Source organism: Fringilla coelebs (assembly GCF_963513975.1).
Source record: "Fringilla coelebs genome assembly, chromosome: 3".
In the NCBI taxonomy this organism is placed as follows: Eukaryota; Metazoa; Chordata; class Aves; order Passeriformes; family Fringillidae; genus Fringilla; species Fringilla coelebs.
In genome coordinates this window covers 103,211,068-103,227,252 of record NC_140030.1, presented here as the reverse complement: position 1 = coordinate 103,227,252, position 16,185 = coordinate 103,211,068, and the positions used below count along the sequence as shown (strand labels likewise).

General features: G+C 38.4%; 1 protein-coding gene across 1 annotated transcript in view; it reads left to right on the top strand.

Annotated features, from left to right (window-relative positions):
• The window catches only part of NRXN1 (neurexin 1), a 667,470-nt gene that overhangs the window by 447,557 nt on the left and 203,728 nt on the right, over positions 1-16,185 (top strand). Inside the window, exon 13 of the mRNA XM_084203402.1 lies at positions 10,882-11,063. Coding sequence (XP_084059528.1) covers positions 10,882-11,063 — 182 coding nt within the window. The remainder of the gene's footprint in view (positions 1-10,881; positions 11,064-16,185) is intronic.

Genomic DNA, 16,185 nt, shown 5'->3' with positions numbered 1-16,185 from the left:
AATACATTTTAAATCGAATAGCATTTAATTCCTATCCGAATATTTGTGTGTCTTCAATGGAATCAATGTTTGTGTGAGATGCAGAAACATACCTAGAAATATGTTTTACGTTACAGAAATGCTGTGAGAAAATACTGTCGTGCAGGAGTCCTCACAACCTCCAAGTTGGCGTAGTGCAGTTCATTCTGCAGGACTGGTGTTTAGTGTGTTTGAAATGTTAGGACATTTTCTTGGGAAAATGTCCTGTTTTACTTTGGGTTGAATTTTTTTTGAGAGAACTTAGGCCCTCAGGAATAACCCATTTTTCTTTCTTCACAGAATTATTTTCCACATGTGCTGGTATCACTTAGAGTTTTGAAAGATTCCTGACATCTCTGCATATGTCATTGTAAAGCACTGTATTAAAGTAAGGCTTTCCAAACTATTGAATGCTCATCTTCACTTCAGGGTATTAAAATCAATCATGATCTCCTCCAGCCAGACCCTTGGAAGTGAGTGGCCTACACAAAATCACTGCACTAATTAGGCTGAGTTAGTCTTCAGAGGGTGATTAACTGCTCACCTTTCTTGCATGCACGAGTGAATTAAGTTACAGCTGACAGCACTGGGTATGGAGTGTCAGAGCCAGCACTTGAGTTAGTCCCTGGTGAGATGATTGAACAGTTTGGAGCCCAAAACTCTCTCTCCAAACATTGTCAAGTTCTCTCCAAAGTGGTTGTGGAATGCAGTGGTTAAACCAAGCTCTCTGATTACTCAACTGTGTAACCCAGTGAAAAGCATTAAGATGCATGTTTTTGACTGCAGCTCTTTATCCTCTGAATCTGGTGGGAGGGAATTGTTGCTTACAAACAGCAGCATGAGGACTTTGCAAAGAAGAATGACAGCAATTATCATAATGACAAAGCATGCAGCGTTTCTGTGCCAGGCCTCAATTGAAAATCTATTATGTAGTAGAACAGAAAGAAGTGGGCAGGAAGTGAATTGGCCCAACCTGGCTGGCCCGTTAGCTCTTATTATAATGGTCTAATAATCTTAAAGAGTCAAGTACAAATACAGCTGTGTCTGTGTACCCCTATTAAACACTGTTTGTTTCATGCACAGATTTGATAATGTAAGTAAACACTGATGTTCCAAAGTCAATCCTTGGGATAATGACTCCAGAAACTCTCCAAATGAAGTATCATTTGTAGCTGCTTGCTGGTTCTTATTTTCAAGCTCTTTTGAGGCAACCATGCAGACGTTTTTATATCATGTTCCTCTTTTACCTGATACTTTTTGGAGGTTTGAGTGCATATAATGTTGGAGAACGCTAGCTTTGGCTTTAAAACTTGGTTTGTATATAAACAAAAATATCCTGAAGTTTTGTTCATGCTTGGAATTAGGGAGATGGTACAATGCCACAAGACTGCAGTCAATATGCAACTTGCTCATCAGTCCTTCCCCGTGCCAGGTCTCCTTCTGAGATATCTCTGAACAGCTGCTTCAGGGGTGGATTCATGTGCTTCAGGGAGGATTGGTATTTTTCCAAAGATTTCCTCTCTTGCATTTTATTTGATTTCATTTTTGCAACAAGAAGAATGGATCCTAGTTTTGCCTTTCAGGATGTAACATCTTTAAGAAACCGTGCTCTTTCTATTTTTCTTCAGCTGTAGTCCACGTCTGTCTTCTCAAAAACATTCAGAAACGCTGCCACAAGACTATTTTTGTCTGCTAAATATTAGTAGTTGGGTAATTTGGAGGAGAATATTTATGCCACAGAACTTCTTACTACTCTCCACTACCTTGGCAAAAAAGCAAAATTAAACTTCATTGCACATTGCCCGTAGTACAATTATCTGTTCCCAGCAGAGACTCCCTCTGAGCAAACCCTGTAGTTTGTGTTGTTGCCAGTGCCATCTTTCTGCTGCAAGCAACATCAACATCTTAGTCCAGCATCTGACATCCTTGGGTGTGCATCCTTTTCCAGTGACTTTTGCAGGCTTGCAGTTAGCATGCTTTAGTTTTTCATGCGATACCTTTCTTCCAAGAGAAGTTTTGGCTAGTTTCAAAAGCTCTCTAAGGATTTTTCAAGATTAAATTATGAGATGCACAATTTAGCAAGGAACATAATATAAACGTCACTTAAAAATAACTAAGTTAATGCAAGACTGGATAGCTGGAATATTGTATTAGTAAGAAAGCCAATAAGAAATAAAGACTTTAGCCTAGAAGCATGCTAGGCACTTGCAGCCAAGCTCCTGTCCATTCTAACACTATTAAATGACTTAAGGCCAGCTATTTCAAATGTTTTGATCCCCATTTAAAGGACAGGGGAGTTATTTTTAAAGGTTGCCAGAAATGCAACAGCACTTCTGAGAATCAGGATACTGCCGTAGGTGCTTGAATGAAAACATAACTTCAGGCACTAATGTTTTGCATGAAATAATGACCTACAAATAATCATCATTTCTTTGTCAAGAACATTGCCTATTGATGGACCTATACAGAGAAAATTTAATTTTGTTTTCTCTTTTACTGGTTTTTGGCCTATGTGAACATCTGTGCAGAGCAACTTTTGTGAGAGACACTCAGGTCCTAGATCCTGTCTTCAACTTATTGGCTTCCCAGCTGAGTCAGCAAGCTTGGAAACTCTAACAGCTCAAGTTACTTGGCTTAGGGATTTTTTTAACTTTTGCCAGGTATCTGATGAGTTTGTAAAGTCCCTGGACTGGAACCACTGAATGATTTCACATAGGGCACCAACAGATGGTGACAACATTTGGTGTCTATCAACCCGCATAGTATTTGAGCTAACGTCCTAGTTCCTGCATCCTGTTACAAATCCCTTCAGCTAACCAGCCTGTGTTCACTTTGGATTTGGAACAACTAATAAGCCATAAGAAGCAAATCAGTGCATGTGCAGGTAGTTTATTTTAATGGAACTGATTGCAGCTGTGGTTAATTCAATTCCTGAAGTCAGGAGTGTGGAGACTGGAATTGTCCTGTTGTCTTGGAGAGCACTTGACTTATTTCAATGTGACAGTGGTGTTGAGGAGCATGTTTAGTGCAGGTAGCTTGGTGTGGAGCTGCAGTGTGAGCTGCAGGCTGGGCTAGGAGGGCCAGGACCCCACAGGACCCCAAGTGGGCTCAAGGACTGGTGTCCCTGCCAGGGGACAGGACACTCAGGGACAGCAGGAGCCAGCCACATAGAGTTTGGTGCTCTTGGACTGTGAGGTTATAAAAGCTCAGCATCCCCCCTTGAAGGCACCAGCTTGAACTATTATTATATTTTATTTTGTTGTTCTGTTATTATGTTGTTTAGCTGTTGCACCATGACTAAACTATTTTAAGGCTCTGTAGGTCTGGGACTCTGCTCTGGAAGCCCAGTGTGGAGCTGGGAAGGAGACTTGGTGTGCCTGTGTGAATGTGGGGGTGTAGCTGGGAAGGGTCTCTGGTCCCAGCTCAGGGGGTGTGAGGGTGACTCCAGAGTGGCTCCTGGATGGTCAGGCAGGGAAGTTTCCTTTACAGTGCCTTTACATTTTATCTGTTTAGAAATACTTTTTAATCCATTGCCTTCTCATATGTGTTTCTCAACCACACAATTTCCACTTCTGTTGACAGTGTTCAAGAAATTTAACTATATGTTGACAAAGTTGTAGGAGGAATAAAACCTTCCCTTATTTATAGATGCTTGGCTTTTAATTTCCATCTGACTTTTTGGCAAGCTTTGAGAATCAGACATGTTGTATCCTTGTTAACTTTAATAGAGTTTTAATGGATTAAAATGTTTTATGTTGAGTGCAATATGACATTTAAAGCAGGATTTAAATTTCCAGAATATATCATTTTCCACCCATCTACATTGCATAAAGGTCCAAGGCTCTAATGGGGAATTACTTACCTTACATTTCATACAGAAATGTTTCAAATTGATTTTAAACAGCATCCATACTGGAAATTGATAGGTAATAGGCAGCCTATAAAATTTTTAAACTGAGAGAATCTGGAGGAGAACAATAATTTTCTTTTATCACTCTGTGTCAGGTTTGTGTTCGACTGTATCCTTTCATAAAATAAATAGTGATTTTTTTTTTTTTGTATAAGTGAACATATTTATGAGTTCAACAAACCACAGAACTTTTTTTCCTGTGGTTGTTTCAAAGCTAATAAAAATAATTTTACAGAATCAGTGCCATAATGTTAACAAGTCCATTGACATTCACTTAATCAAGTCATGTTGTGGTAATAAGTCAGATGAACAGATACTCCTTATTTCTATCCTCTTAGGAGTCCTTTCAGCAACCTCTTGCTTAGCTAAGGTCCTTCTCAAAATTATATTCATTTTAAACACAATTGGAGGCTCTTAGTTCAATGTCCCTACTCAAACTGAGTAGCACTTTACTCCAGTTAAGTGATCTAATCTAAATCAATGGGGTCATTTGAGGTGTAAGATGCTACTTGATTTAAAATATTAAAATCACTCTAGTTGGAAAATTCCTTAAATTCTTTGAAACTTTTATTATGACTGTCATTTATGATGCTAAGAATGATGCTGACTTGGAATACTGATGCTAAGCTGTGTCAGGGTTGTTCTCTATAGATACACACGTTTGTTGAGCCATTGTTACTCACAAATTTTAGCTTGTCACTTACTGAGCCTATTTATCAATAGAGCTTGATAGCAACTGGCGAATTTAAATAACAAAAACTCCAGGAACGGGAATGGAGTATTTTTTCATCCAATTTATTATGCATGGAAGGTAAAACATAAAGAACTGTCCAAATACCAATGCCATAGAGTGGAAGAAAGAAGAAGTAGGAAAAGGAGTGGTTTTTTTCCTGTGGTCTGAGGAAAAAGCTTTGCTTCTGTGTTAGCACCCTGAATCTTCAACAAATGCCACTGGAAAGGGCAGGATGCTCAGCGTGACTTGGGATTGTGTTGGTTCTATTATCCCTTGGACCTTTACCTGGAGACAGCCCTTAGGCATGGCTGAATATAATAAACCACACACAGCACCGGTTTATAGAGCTCTCTGAAAAATTGGATGCAGGGTGATGAAAAGTTCTGTGGGCTCTGATAAAGCAAATCAGGGTCACCTTAGTGCTTTGGGAAGAGGAGTTCTATAATGCAATGTAAATTTGTGCTTGAATTAGTAGTAGTAGATACTGATTTGTTGGTTCTTTTAAATTAATTGCTCCAGCTGATTGAGTTGGTTGAGGTGTTGCAATGTGGCTTCAGCGTCTCTCACAGAAACATTGAACTTTAGAGCTCAGCTGTAGCACAGTGATTTGTGGGCTCCATAAAAGGCTGACAGGACTCTGATAGACATTTTCTATCTGCTTTATTTTCCTCTACATCTTTACCCGAAGAGAGAAGATGATATCATTAATGACAATATTAACAACAAACCCCAGCAATGATCTTTGTCAGTGCTGCTTTGGTCAGTGAGTTTTGTTGCAGTTACTCTGGAAGAAGGGAAAATCAATGAATAAAATAATGGAATTGCTAAGGAATTATGCTGTGCAGCTTGTGACCTTACAGGTGACAAATTTTAAGACTGTTTGTAACAGTACTGGTTCAGGCATGCAGTCAGATGGGTACAAGGACCTAACTAGAAATTGTTTGGAGTAACAACCAATTTCCAGGAAAACTTTTTGAACCTTTATCAAGGTTTGCCAAGCTTGGTCAAAGGAACGCCATCAATATTCTCCTAGTCCCTATTTTCCACAAATCTAAGAGAACCTGGCCAGAAAATAAGACATCCATTGCTACCCTTGTGGCTCAAGCTCTTTGGAGAGCCACAGGCAATAATCCCTTGGAACATTTTCTCTTTCCCCATGCGATGCACCTCTTCTGCTATTAAATAGCCTGATGGTGCTCTTGCAGGAGAGCAGTTACAGTCCATATTCAGGCTCCTGCCCAGATTCGTGGGAGAGAGTGTATCAGAACACCTTCAGGAAGCATTCAGTTCAATCTGGTCTTTAGTTTGAAATACTTCTTCCAGCAGCTCTTTTCATCTCCTTCCCATGGCTAACCCTAATGGCCATCCCCTCCTCACCTCAACCCTGTGGCATGTATTCTCTCTCCTGTGTGAATAATTAATGACATATCAAAGCCTCAGAAGAAGTAATACAGAAGGGTTGTATTTTAATCCACCAAGTGGACTATTCTGAAACCCCCACCTCTCCCTCTCTTCCCCTGGCATATCATGGTTTTGGCTTGAAGCATTCCTTCCTTTACTTGCCTTAGAAAATCTGTACAAATATATGCACAGGAATTTTGTGTACTTTTCTGAACTTCAGCTTGTGCAGACTGAAAATACATAGATGAATATGCAAAAAATTAGTATTAATGGAGATTTCTATGCTCCTCTGAACGTAGTAAATATAATTAATGCTTTTATATAGATGCTTGGACAATCATGTGTATATATGTTTTTATATTGTAAATTCTTCATTCTTTGCAATTAATAGTAGCCTGCACAAATAGTCTCACTGGATTCAGCAGGTTTATCAATGCAAGTAATTACTTACCAGTGGGAATAAGGGGGTTCACATTGTATCCCAGAATGAAGTACTGATAAGATACAGAAAGAAGAAAATTACATTATTGGGTAATTTCTTGTTACTAGCACTCCTTATGCTTCATATTTTTAATGGTAGTTAAAAATTGCTTTTCTATTAATGAAAGGGCAGTTAACAGCTTTCATTACTGAACTTCACAGGCTTCAGTCTTCAGTTTTTCAGTCACAGAGTGTGATGGAATCATAGTTTACGAGGGTCCAGAGCTCAATCAAACTATTGCATTCACTCCATCAGCATCTGAAACCTGATGTGAATGTTGAAAATAAACATTATGCTACTTACGTTATATGGGATAAATGGAATTATGTACATTACACTTCAGTGCAATATACCTTAAACTCAAAATTGGAATGAACATGAGGAAGGCAGAAAGCTGTTGATTTGAGCAAACTATTAAGCTACATCAAATGTGACTTCAAAGCAATAAATATTGAAAAGCTTTGCAGTCATAAACAATAATAAATACAGTGAATGGGTTCTAAACAAAATATTTATCTGCCTAATACTGTAGAGGTAAGCAGATGTCCTTGAGTTGCTGCCAGACTGTGCTGAAATGAATGCACTATTTCATAAAGATGAATTTTGAAAACAAGTAGGGCTTCAGAGACCCAGGCCATTAAAAAACATTACTGTATCTTGACCACTGGCGTTTTGTGACAATGGGAACCCTGCTTTCACGGGTAAGAATTTCAAAGAGCTGTGTGGACATTTTTCCTAAGCATTGTGTGGATGCATGGAAGCATAAAGAATTACGCAGTAAATTCTGTGGCTGAGAGATATAGCTGGCATGCTACAAAGTTGCCTGCTTACAAGTACTGTGCTGATGGCATTGCTATTCTTGACATTATAATTCCGCTGCTTTCAATTCTCTGGAGATGATAAACCCCGAACAACGCAGTGCCACAAGCTAGGGGAGATGGCTGGGGTTTCGTGACAATGCTCTGAAAGAGCAGCAGAGACATTATGAGGTTTGTCAGACAGCATAAAAGCCTTCATGAACCAAGTGAATTAGGCTTCCTCTCCTGTTCCTTACCGTACCCAAACCTGGTGGTAAGGAGGGTTGTTTCCAACAACTGCTCAGTTTCCAGCTTTTAAGAGTTAATGGGAGGTCGGGCTATAAGCTGAGATCAATCCCAGAGTAATAAATTTTACATTATTATATTTGTCTTTCTTGAAATATAAACACCAGAGGATCTATTCTCAAATGGCTCCCGACCCATTTTTTCCATAATTAATACAGGAAATTCGAGGAACGTGACTCCCCGTGCAGCTCAGACAGAGGCAGATCGGTATTCATCAGCATGGATTAATTAGTCTTTCAGCAGACACACAGTTGCTTCGAAGGGCTACAAAACGGGCAGTTATAAAGGAGGGAAAGCGGTCTCATAAAAACCCATAAGCCACATGTCCTCGTGAATAAGATATACTTTTTTTTTTTTTTAACTTTGATGTTTATTCTATGTAGTTTAAGATTTACAGCTAGATTTATCCAGCTCCACCGACATTGACCTTGCCTTCAATGCAGCAGCGGTATGGAATGAATTACTCTTCCCTGGTTGATTTGAAGGGCAGTACTTAACAAAAAAATGCAGCAAAGATTCACTCTGAATAAGAACAGCAGAGCCTCTCATTGTTCAGACCTGAAGACTTACTTCTGGGTCATTGTATTCAGTATGACTCCACCATGCTTGGCAGGCTTTTTCTTTGTCTTTTAATTGGGTAAACACATCTGTTACAACCAAGAAAAGGAGAATTATGCGCTGCCACTTAAATCTTAGGGACTATTCTAACAGCTCCATCTGTGACATTGAGGTGTAAGGAGTTGTTTTTTCTTAGCCTTCTCATTTTTGTTACTTATAAGAACCTCATTCATGACCTGACACAATGTTTTATGAAGTCAACAGTAAGGCTGTCACTGTTTTTAATGAGCTTTGGATCAAGCCCTCTGTTTTTCATCAACACAGAACAAATCCTTTCAGTCCAGACACCGCAGTGACATAAACTCCATGGAGATCCCAACTCATCAGTTGGAGATTTGAAATCAACAGCAGCAGCAGAGAGGAGAACTTGGGGACCCTCAGCGGTGACATTACCTGTCTAATGTGTCTTTGTTTCAGGATGTATTGTAACTGGAGATTAATGATGCACAGCAGATTATTGCACATTTCAGACCACTACCTAGGAGGAAAGCAAGGGTGGGAGAGCAGCAGCAGGAGGAGGAGGGCTTTGTCACACACATTGTAGACCAGACACCTTTTGCCTGTGCCCATTACCAATCCCTGGCACAGCCCCAGTCTTCATTACTCTCCCAAAAATCTTTTTATAATGAAGATAAAACCTGTTTTCACTTAAAGTGTAAGTGAAATCTTAACTAACAGACCTGCTCTTGTCTTTGTCTTTGCTGAAGAAATTGACAAACTCTCCTGAAACACATGCTGGTTGGTATTTTGGCATCAGGAGAAAAGCCAGCAGATCCATCTGAAGCACAGTGAAACTATCCCACAAGTGTATTAATATAAAATGAGATTTACAGTGACTTTAGTGGTATGCACCGTGCATAAATTATTAGAGTGATGGCACTGCCAAAGACCTCTAATTAATAGGCATGTAATTCCATAAAGGAAAAGTGAGGTTAGAAATAAATATGAGATCTTTTCAAAAAGACCAAGCGTCCTTTTTGCACCATGACTGACACAAAGCAGTCTTTCTCAGCAGTAGAGTAAGATTTTGAGACATCTAGGAGCTGAACAAGTGGTGTGAGTGTACAGTCCTTCAGTCCTTCTTGGCTTTGGCTTTCAAAGTCCACGTCTTCAAGGGGTTTTAGATTCCTTTATATGCTAACAGCATTTTTGGTCAACCTTGAAAGATAGTAACAGAGTTAAAGTTATGTTTTTAAGTGCTGTCTCCTTACATGGACATGGGAAGTATGGAGTGAGAGCATTGGGTGGAATAAACTGAAAAACCATTCCATGATTCTGTGAAAAGTAAGAGTTGGAAGGGACGTTAAAGATGATCTAGTTCCAACCCCTTGCCATGGACAGGAATGTCACCCACTAGATCAGGTTGCTCAAGGCCCCACTCAACCTGTCTTTCCAGGGATGGGTTCTCCACAACTTCTCTTGACAACCTGATCTAGTGCCTCACTACCCTCTGAGTAAAGAATTTTTTCTTGGTTTCTAATCTAAATATCTTCTCTTTTAGTTTCAAAGTAATCCCACTTGTCCTATCATTAGCTATTTAATAAAATAGATAAAATGTAATATAAGTAAATAAAATACAATAAAATTGAGTAGCCACACTTTGAGACGGTTTAGGACAGATAGTAAAGCTAGATTTCTGTATTTACAATGAATTAACCTATCTTCCCAAGCTTTGACCTAGCCTCATGGAAAAGGAGTAGACAACTTGTAGTGGCTTTTCCTATGGAAGATCAAGTGCACGCACAATTTGCCTGCTCTGAGCTGTTGTTAAGGCACAAGTTTTAAATGGAAAATGTCCGGATATGCTGCTATTTTAGTTCTGAGGAAATATGCTGGTGATGAAGTTAAGCACCTGAGTGCTAAGTGGTTTTGGATTACAACATTTGCTTCAAACAGGTTATAGATTTTGTAAGTGCACCCTGGATGTAATGTGTAAAGATTTCCCCTTTTGAAAGATGTACGTTGAGCATTATGCAAATAAGCCATTGCTTACTCAGATGGTGGAATAATCTCTTTGTCCTGACATGACAAGTAAAGTATGTTTCCACTTGTTATCCCCATCTGTCACAAGATGATAAACCTCAGATGTGTAAAAGTCTTATCTGAATGTATTTGTTAACATCTTGCTTTGCTGGCCACCATCATGTATCATTTTCATTGTGTAACTAAGTAGATGCATTTTTTTTTTTTTTTTGGCAGCCAGGAGGCAACTAGAATTACTTGATTTGTCCGCATAGGTCTAGTTGGGAAAAGCATTTGGTTTAACTCATCCCTGTTCTACACATCACAGAAATATGTTTATCAAGCCTAAGCTTAAGAACTCTTCCAAACAGATATGCATTTCTGAATCAGAGCTCTGGTATTTCATGTTGTTTCATTTGCAATTAAGTTATATTCAGTGCTGATTGCACAATATAAAACCCACTAATATTTCACTTGCTGCATAATTTTTAGAGATAAAGACCTCTTCACATTGAAATACAGCCTATGAATCCATTTACTTTGTGAGAACCTGATTTATGTAGGGCATATGATTTCCACGTGGCTTTGCACCGGTGCAAGTGGGCTGATTATATTTATTTCTATTTTTTTTGTTGTTTTTTTTTCTCTCTAACAGCGGGGACAACGTATATCTTTAGCAAAGGTGGTGGACAGATCACTTACACGTGGCCTCCCAACGACCGGCCGAGCACTCGAGCAGACAGACTGGCAATAGGGTTTAGCACTGTGCAAAAAGAGGCTGTGCTGGTGCGAGTGGACAGTTCTACTGGCCTTGGAGATTATTTAGAGCTGCATATTGTAAGTAATCATCTCGCCAAAGGCGTGAGATTTCTCCTTGTCTTGCTTCTTCTTGCGCTCGTGAGGGTTTCAATTTGTTTTGTCGGAGTGTGGTGATGGCAGTTAATGAACCTTTTGGGGTCAACAGTGGGCTAAGTGATGCTGGTTTATTGCATATGATGTTGTACAGGGTCTCAGACATCCTCAAAATGCTTTTTTTTCCTGCAACAGTGCTGCTTTTCATAGCTTTTCAATTAAAAATCATACTGAGATACTACCTATACAGACAGAGCAGTTTATTGCAGTGTAATTACATGGAACAGAATTTAGCAGTATCAGAGGAAGGTATGTTTATCCTGGGGGATTTAACCTGGAATCTAATAGTGGAACTGCCGTGTATCACAGCTGACTGTGCTTTTTGTTATTATTAGAATTTGTCCTCTGATTTCACCATTCTTTTGTGATGGTAAATCTTAAGCAGGAAGACTGTCAGGCTAGGAAGTCTTAGAAAGTAATTTCAGCTGCCTTAAAGCAAGGAACTAGCAATCAAAATTGAAAGCATATGGAGTTTTATGGCGTCATAAATAAATGATCAATTGAGAAAAACATAACTAGAGCAGTATAAAAATTTGTTGTTTAGATTAGTCTGAACTTTGTTAATGTGTTCATTTGATTTTTATTTGAGAATGTCTCTACTTTCAGGAAGAGTTGAGTTCCTTTTGAATGAAATTACTTATTGATCTATCTATAACCAATTACACTTTTACCCTCAGAAAACATTCAGCAGTGATCATTTTCAAAATTAGATGGGATTATGGTATTCAATCTTCCCAGACTCCTTTTTCTGCAAAGGCACTCTTACATTGTGGATAAAGGTGATTTTTTTATTTATTTACTGGCTTGAGTAAATAAAGAAAGAAAACCTTAAATAAAATTCAGAGGTTGTCTATACCCTTATCTTACATTGAATCCCACGGATGAAGTAGTTGGCTGGTATTGTGCAGTCTTAGTTTGAAAATGTGAACAAAGCAACTTTTCCCAGGTGCCAGAAAAACTGAGAGCCTACATATTTCAAGGCAAGTATTGTGTTGCTAGATAGAGTTTAAATATTTGCTTTGCAAACACCAGGTGCCTTGTTATAATTTACCTCTTCATTTTCAATCTCAGAGCAAACCCACCCTCTGCGGTCAACAGAGTTACCTTTCTTCTTACAGTTTTTTTCTTGTTCATTAGCATACAAAGGAATGTTTTCCTTGTAATTTTACTATACCTGAGGTCCATCAAAACTATAATATTTGTTTGCTCTTCCATCTAGCCATGATATTTCTATTTTAAAGCAAACATTATGTTCATTAATGATGAGTTGGAGATGAAAAATTATTGCCTGCTCATAAATGTTTGTAGTTTTCAATTTTCTCAAATAACTTTCTTATGCCCATGCTGTAGCAAAAGATGGTAAAAAAAAAAAGAGTAATTGAGAGTTTTCTATGGTCAGAAACACTACCAGCTTTATAGGGATGGGGAAAATGGTAAATTATACTTTAGTGGTTCTTTTGAAATTTCTGTGAAGCGGCAAAGGCTTTTATCATCCTGCTGGATGAGGTGATATTGGCCTCCCCCTGCTGCCTTTGCAAGGGACTTTGGGAACCTCCCTGAAGCCTGTTCTGCTTCAGAGCAAAATGGTAACTGTGTGAAATTTCACTAGAATGAGGTTTGACCTCTGAGAGCAGCTTCAGAGAGTCAGTCCCTAGAGTGGAGGCACTGAGGGATTGACCTGAAATCCTAAGACGTTTGGCAAGGACTTTTATGACAGTTGTCAGTGATAGATAAAGCTTGGAAAACTATTGGGATATAATTTCCCGGAATCTAATTCAAATAAGGATAATATTCAAAGGAAAGTTGAAAGGCAGTATTTTCAAAAGCACTTTTGACACCAAAGACCATATATCTCATTAAAGTCCATTGAGCTGCAGATACTTCTGAGAATTTTACCTGAGATCCATTTTAGCTCAGAAAGGTATTGTGAGATATCACAGCTCTAAAAATGAAGAGAGCATAGAAACAGGGAGCTCTACACATGTGTTATAATTGAAAAATAGTTTATTGGGTCTAAATGTTTCCATATTGGCAGCTACTGTGTTAAACCAGCTTTAATGAACACAGTAGGAGGGGTTTGTCATTCAAAACTTCCTTCTTTCACCAACATGTAGATGCCACTAGGGGTGTCTTATCTACTAAACAACCAGAAACATGCTATGGATAGTGGAAGGAGATAAAACTGGAAAGAGGGAAGTGTTTAATTCTGCATGTTCTTTTGCATGTACCCTCTCACTGTGGGTATGCATGAGCAAAAAGAGCCTGTGTACCTGGAGATGCACTGTGCATGGATAACTCACCTGTGTGTGGTGGCAAAAAGAGTTCCCCTGGAAGTGTTGCTTTAAAAAAATTTAGATTATAGCCCTAACTTGCATGTTGGGGAGAGTGCTTGAGAACTTTGAGGTAGCTTGCTCTTAATTTTCTTCATTCTAGAAATGGAAGAAGAAATTACAAGTTAGGTTATGGTACTTCAGTGTGTGCTTGCCCTCTTTGTTATTCTGTTTACTTAAAGACAATGTAAACCTAATAATGAAATGAAGCTTGTAACAAATTCTGATTTTGAAAATTGCTGCTTGATCAACTGAGTCACACTTTGGGTGTTAGGTTAGGAACATATTTATTTAATGTAATCATTTAACCTCTCCAAACAGCCATTGTTATGAGAAACAGTTTTAAAAATGTGTAGTCTGCGTTGCTCCCAGATGCTTAACAGTTCCAGTGCAAATATTTTAAATTGCAAGATATATTATTATAAAACTCCACCTGTACTGTAGCAGCATTAATAGAAGGAACTGTTTGTGTGCATGATACCTATGCAACACAGTACTTCAGGAAAGGGATTTTAAAATGTTTTAGTCATCCAGAGCTGCAGCAATTAGCTTTCATTTCAATCATTTGACTTCTCATTTGGAAGTGGGCTCCTGTGCTGTCTGTGCTGGGAGATCTAGTTCAAGAGGAAATAGATATCCTACCTAAAAGTCTACTGCCACTTCCTCTCCTGTTGATAGATAAATGAAGGACAAGTAGCTCTGATAATTACTGCAAGCTTCCTTTCTTTTCTTCTTGTCATGACATGGTCTGCATCCATCTCCATGTCACGTGGAAAAAGGCAGCAGCTTTTCATGCAGTGTTCAATTAATCACCATGTGCACACCTGCCCTTAACTTTTTGTCTGAGTTTTAGTGCCCTTGGGTAATTCTGTCAGTGATTCCTGTTCCTACCTCCACTTTTCTTCTCTTCCTACCCTGTTATCCCACGTCATTAGAAAGCAAAGTGTACAAACATATGAATGTCATTGTCTTCCACAGGCACTGTGCTGTTGCTACTTTGAATTTTTTGCTTTCCTATGGTAGGGAATAAAGTGAAGTTAGACAAAGATTTCATGTCAAAGGGCTAAGAAGTCCTGTTAAATTGCTCTTTCTGTCAATGCTGGAAGCATAGAAAACTCTAATTCTCCTGTGCTGCACAAGGGCTATTTGCTCTGTTTGAGAAGGATATATTTCCATCAACAGACTGCAGCCATTATAAAAAATATGTAAATTCTACCATGTTTTCATCTTTCATTGTTAAAATGAAAGACTTTATAACAAAATGTAACATTTTTTTATGCCTGATGGAAAGAATCAGCAGTTTCTGTGTCTTCTTTGTCTGTGTCGTTTGTTTGAAAATCAAAGTATTTGCGGAGCACAAAGCAGCTGTTTTTATGGTGATAGCTGATTTTGAAGTTAAGAACAAGAAGTTTGTATGGAGCATAGGGCCAGCAGAGCATTTAAAAGTAAAAGGCTTTGACATTCCAAAGACACCCAGCCTAGGGCGCATGAACTACTTAAGCTGAACTGATCACTTCTCTTAACTCAAGCAGGGTGAGAAGGTATTAATTAATCTCATTTACAGCTATGGACCTGCTGGATTATGTGAAGTGGTGATGAGCATTCATGTAACAAACCTTCAGAGGTCTAAAATAAAGACTAAGGCAGATGGGGCAATGTTTTCAATGTTGTCCTAACCCTCTCTGGGAGGAAAGAGGGGTGAAATGTCCTGTGATTCCAGTGAGAGACAGTGACTGTTTATACTTAGGATATAGAAAACATATCAAAATAAAAAGAAATAAAGCTCAGGGTAGATGGTAGTACATATTTTTTGTTTCATTATATTTCATGTCACTGGGAAACAATATTTTTGAGGAAATGCTAACCAATAAGATTAATACTGTGGAGGATAAAGCATGGAAAACTGCTTCAAAAGATTTGCTATTACCTGAAAAAGTAGGGTATGGTTAAAACAGATGGCATCAATATATGCAAGGCACAACACAATTAACCTGAAATACTGTGAAGATGTAGCATTACTGGCATGATGGATTAATCAATATTGTCCTTAGACTTCCAAGATGTGTTTGTGAGGCCTTCAGAGTTACAATTAATGACTGAGGTGAACAGTCACGGGAGTGGAAAGATTGTATGTCTTACAGAAAATAGAGTTTTGGGCACTGAGTAAACTCACTTCATGCTCTGTGTCCCAAATATTAACATATTAGATATATTAAAATATATATTGTAGAAATGGCATTTTTTTAAATTTTATTTTTTTTAAACTTTCAGCAAACTTAAAATGAGTATTAGTTCTTACTCCCCTCCCTCTCTCTTAGTTATACATATGCAGTACTCTGCTACACCAGGTTTTTAATGGCTGACTGTTAGATTTTTTTGTGCATATCCATAAAATATGGATAGTTTTAACTTATGCAAGTATAATGACCTTTCCTCAAGTGAACAGAAGGGAAAAAACTCAAGTGAGGATCCGACTTCTGTATTTGAGTGTATCAGGGAAAGAACGGCAATATTTTATGATAAATGCATTTGTTATTCTCTTTTGAATACTTCACATGTCTTGGGCTTAATGTCTAATGGAAAGTCAATTGATTTTTATTGACTGGTTGTGTTTGGATCAATTCCTAGAGAGCTGGATGTACTTTCAGTGAGATTGATGATAAAAATACCTTTGATTTTTAGTGGTTTGTATTGGAGCTAATTAATTTTCCCAGGAA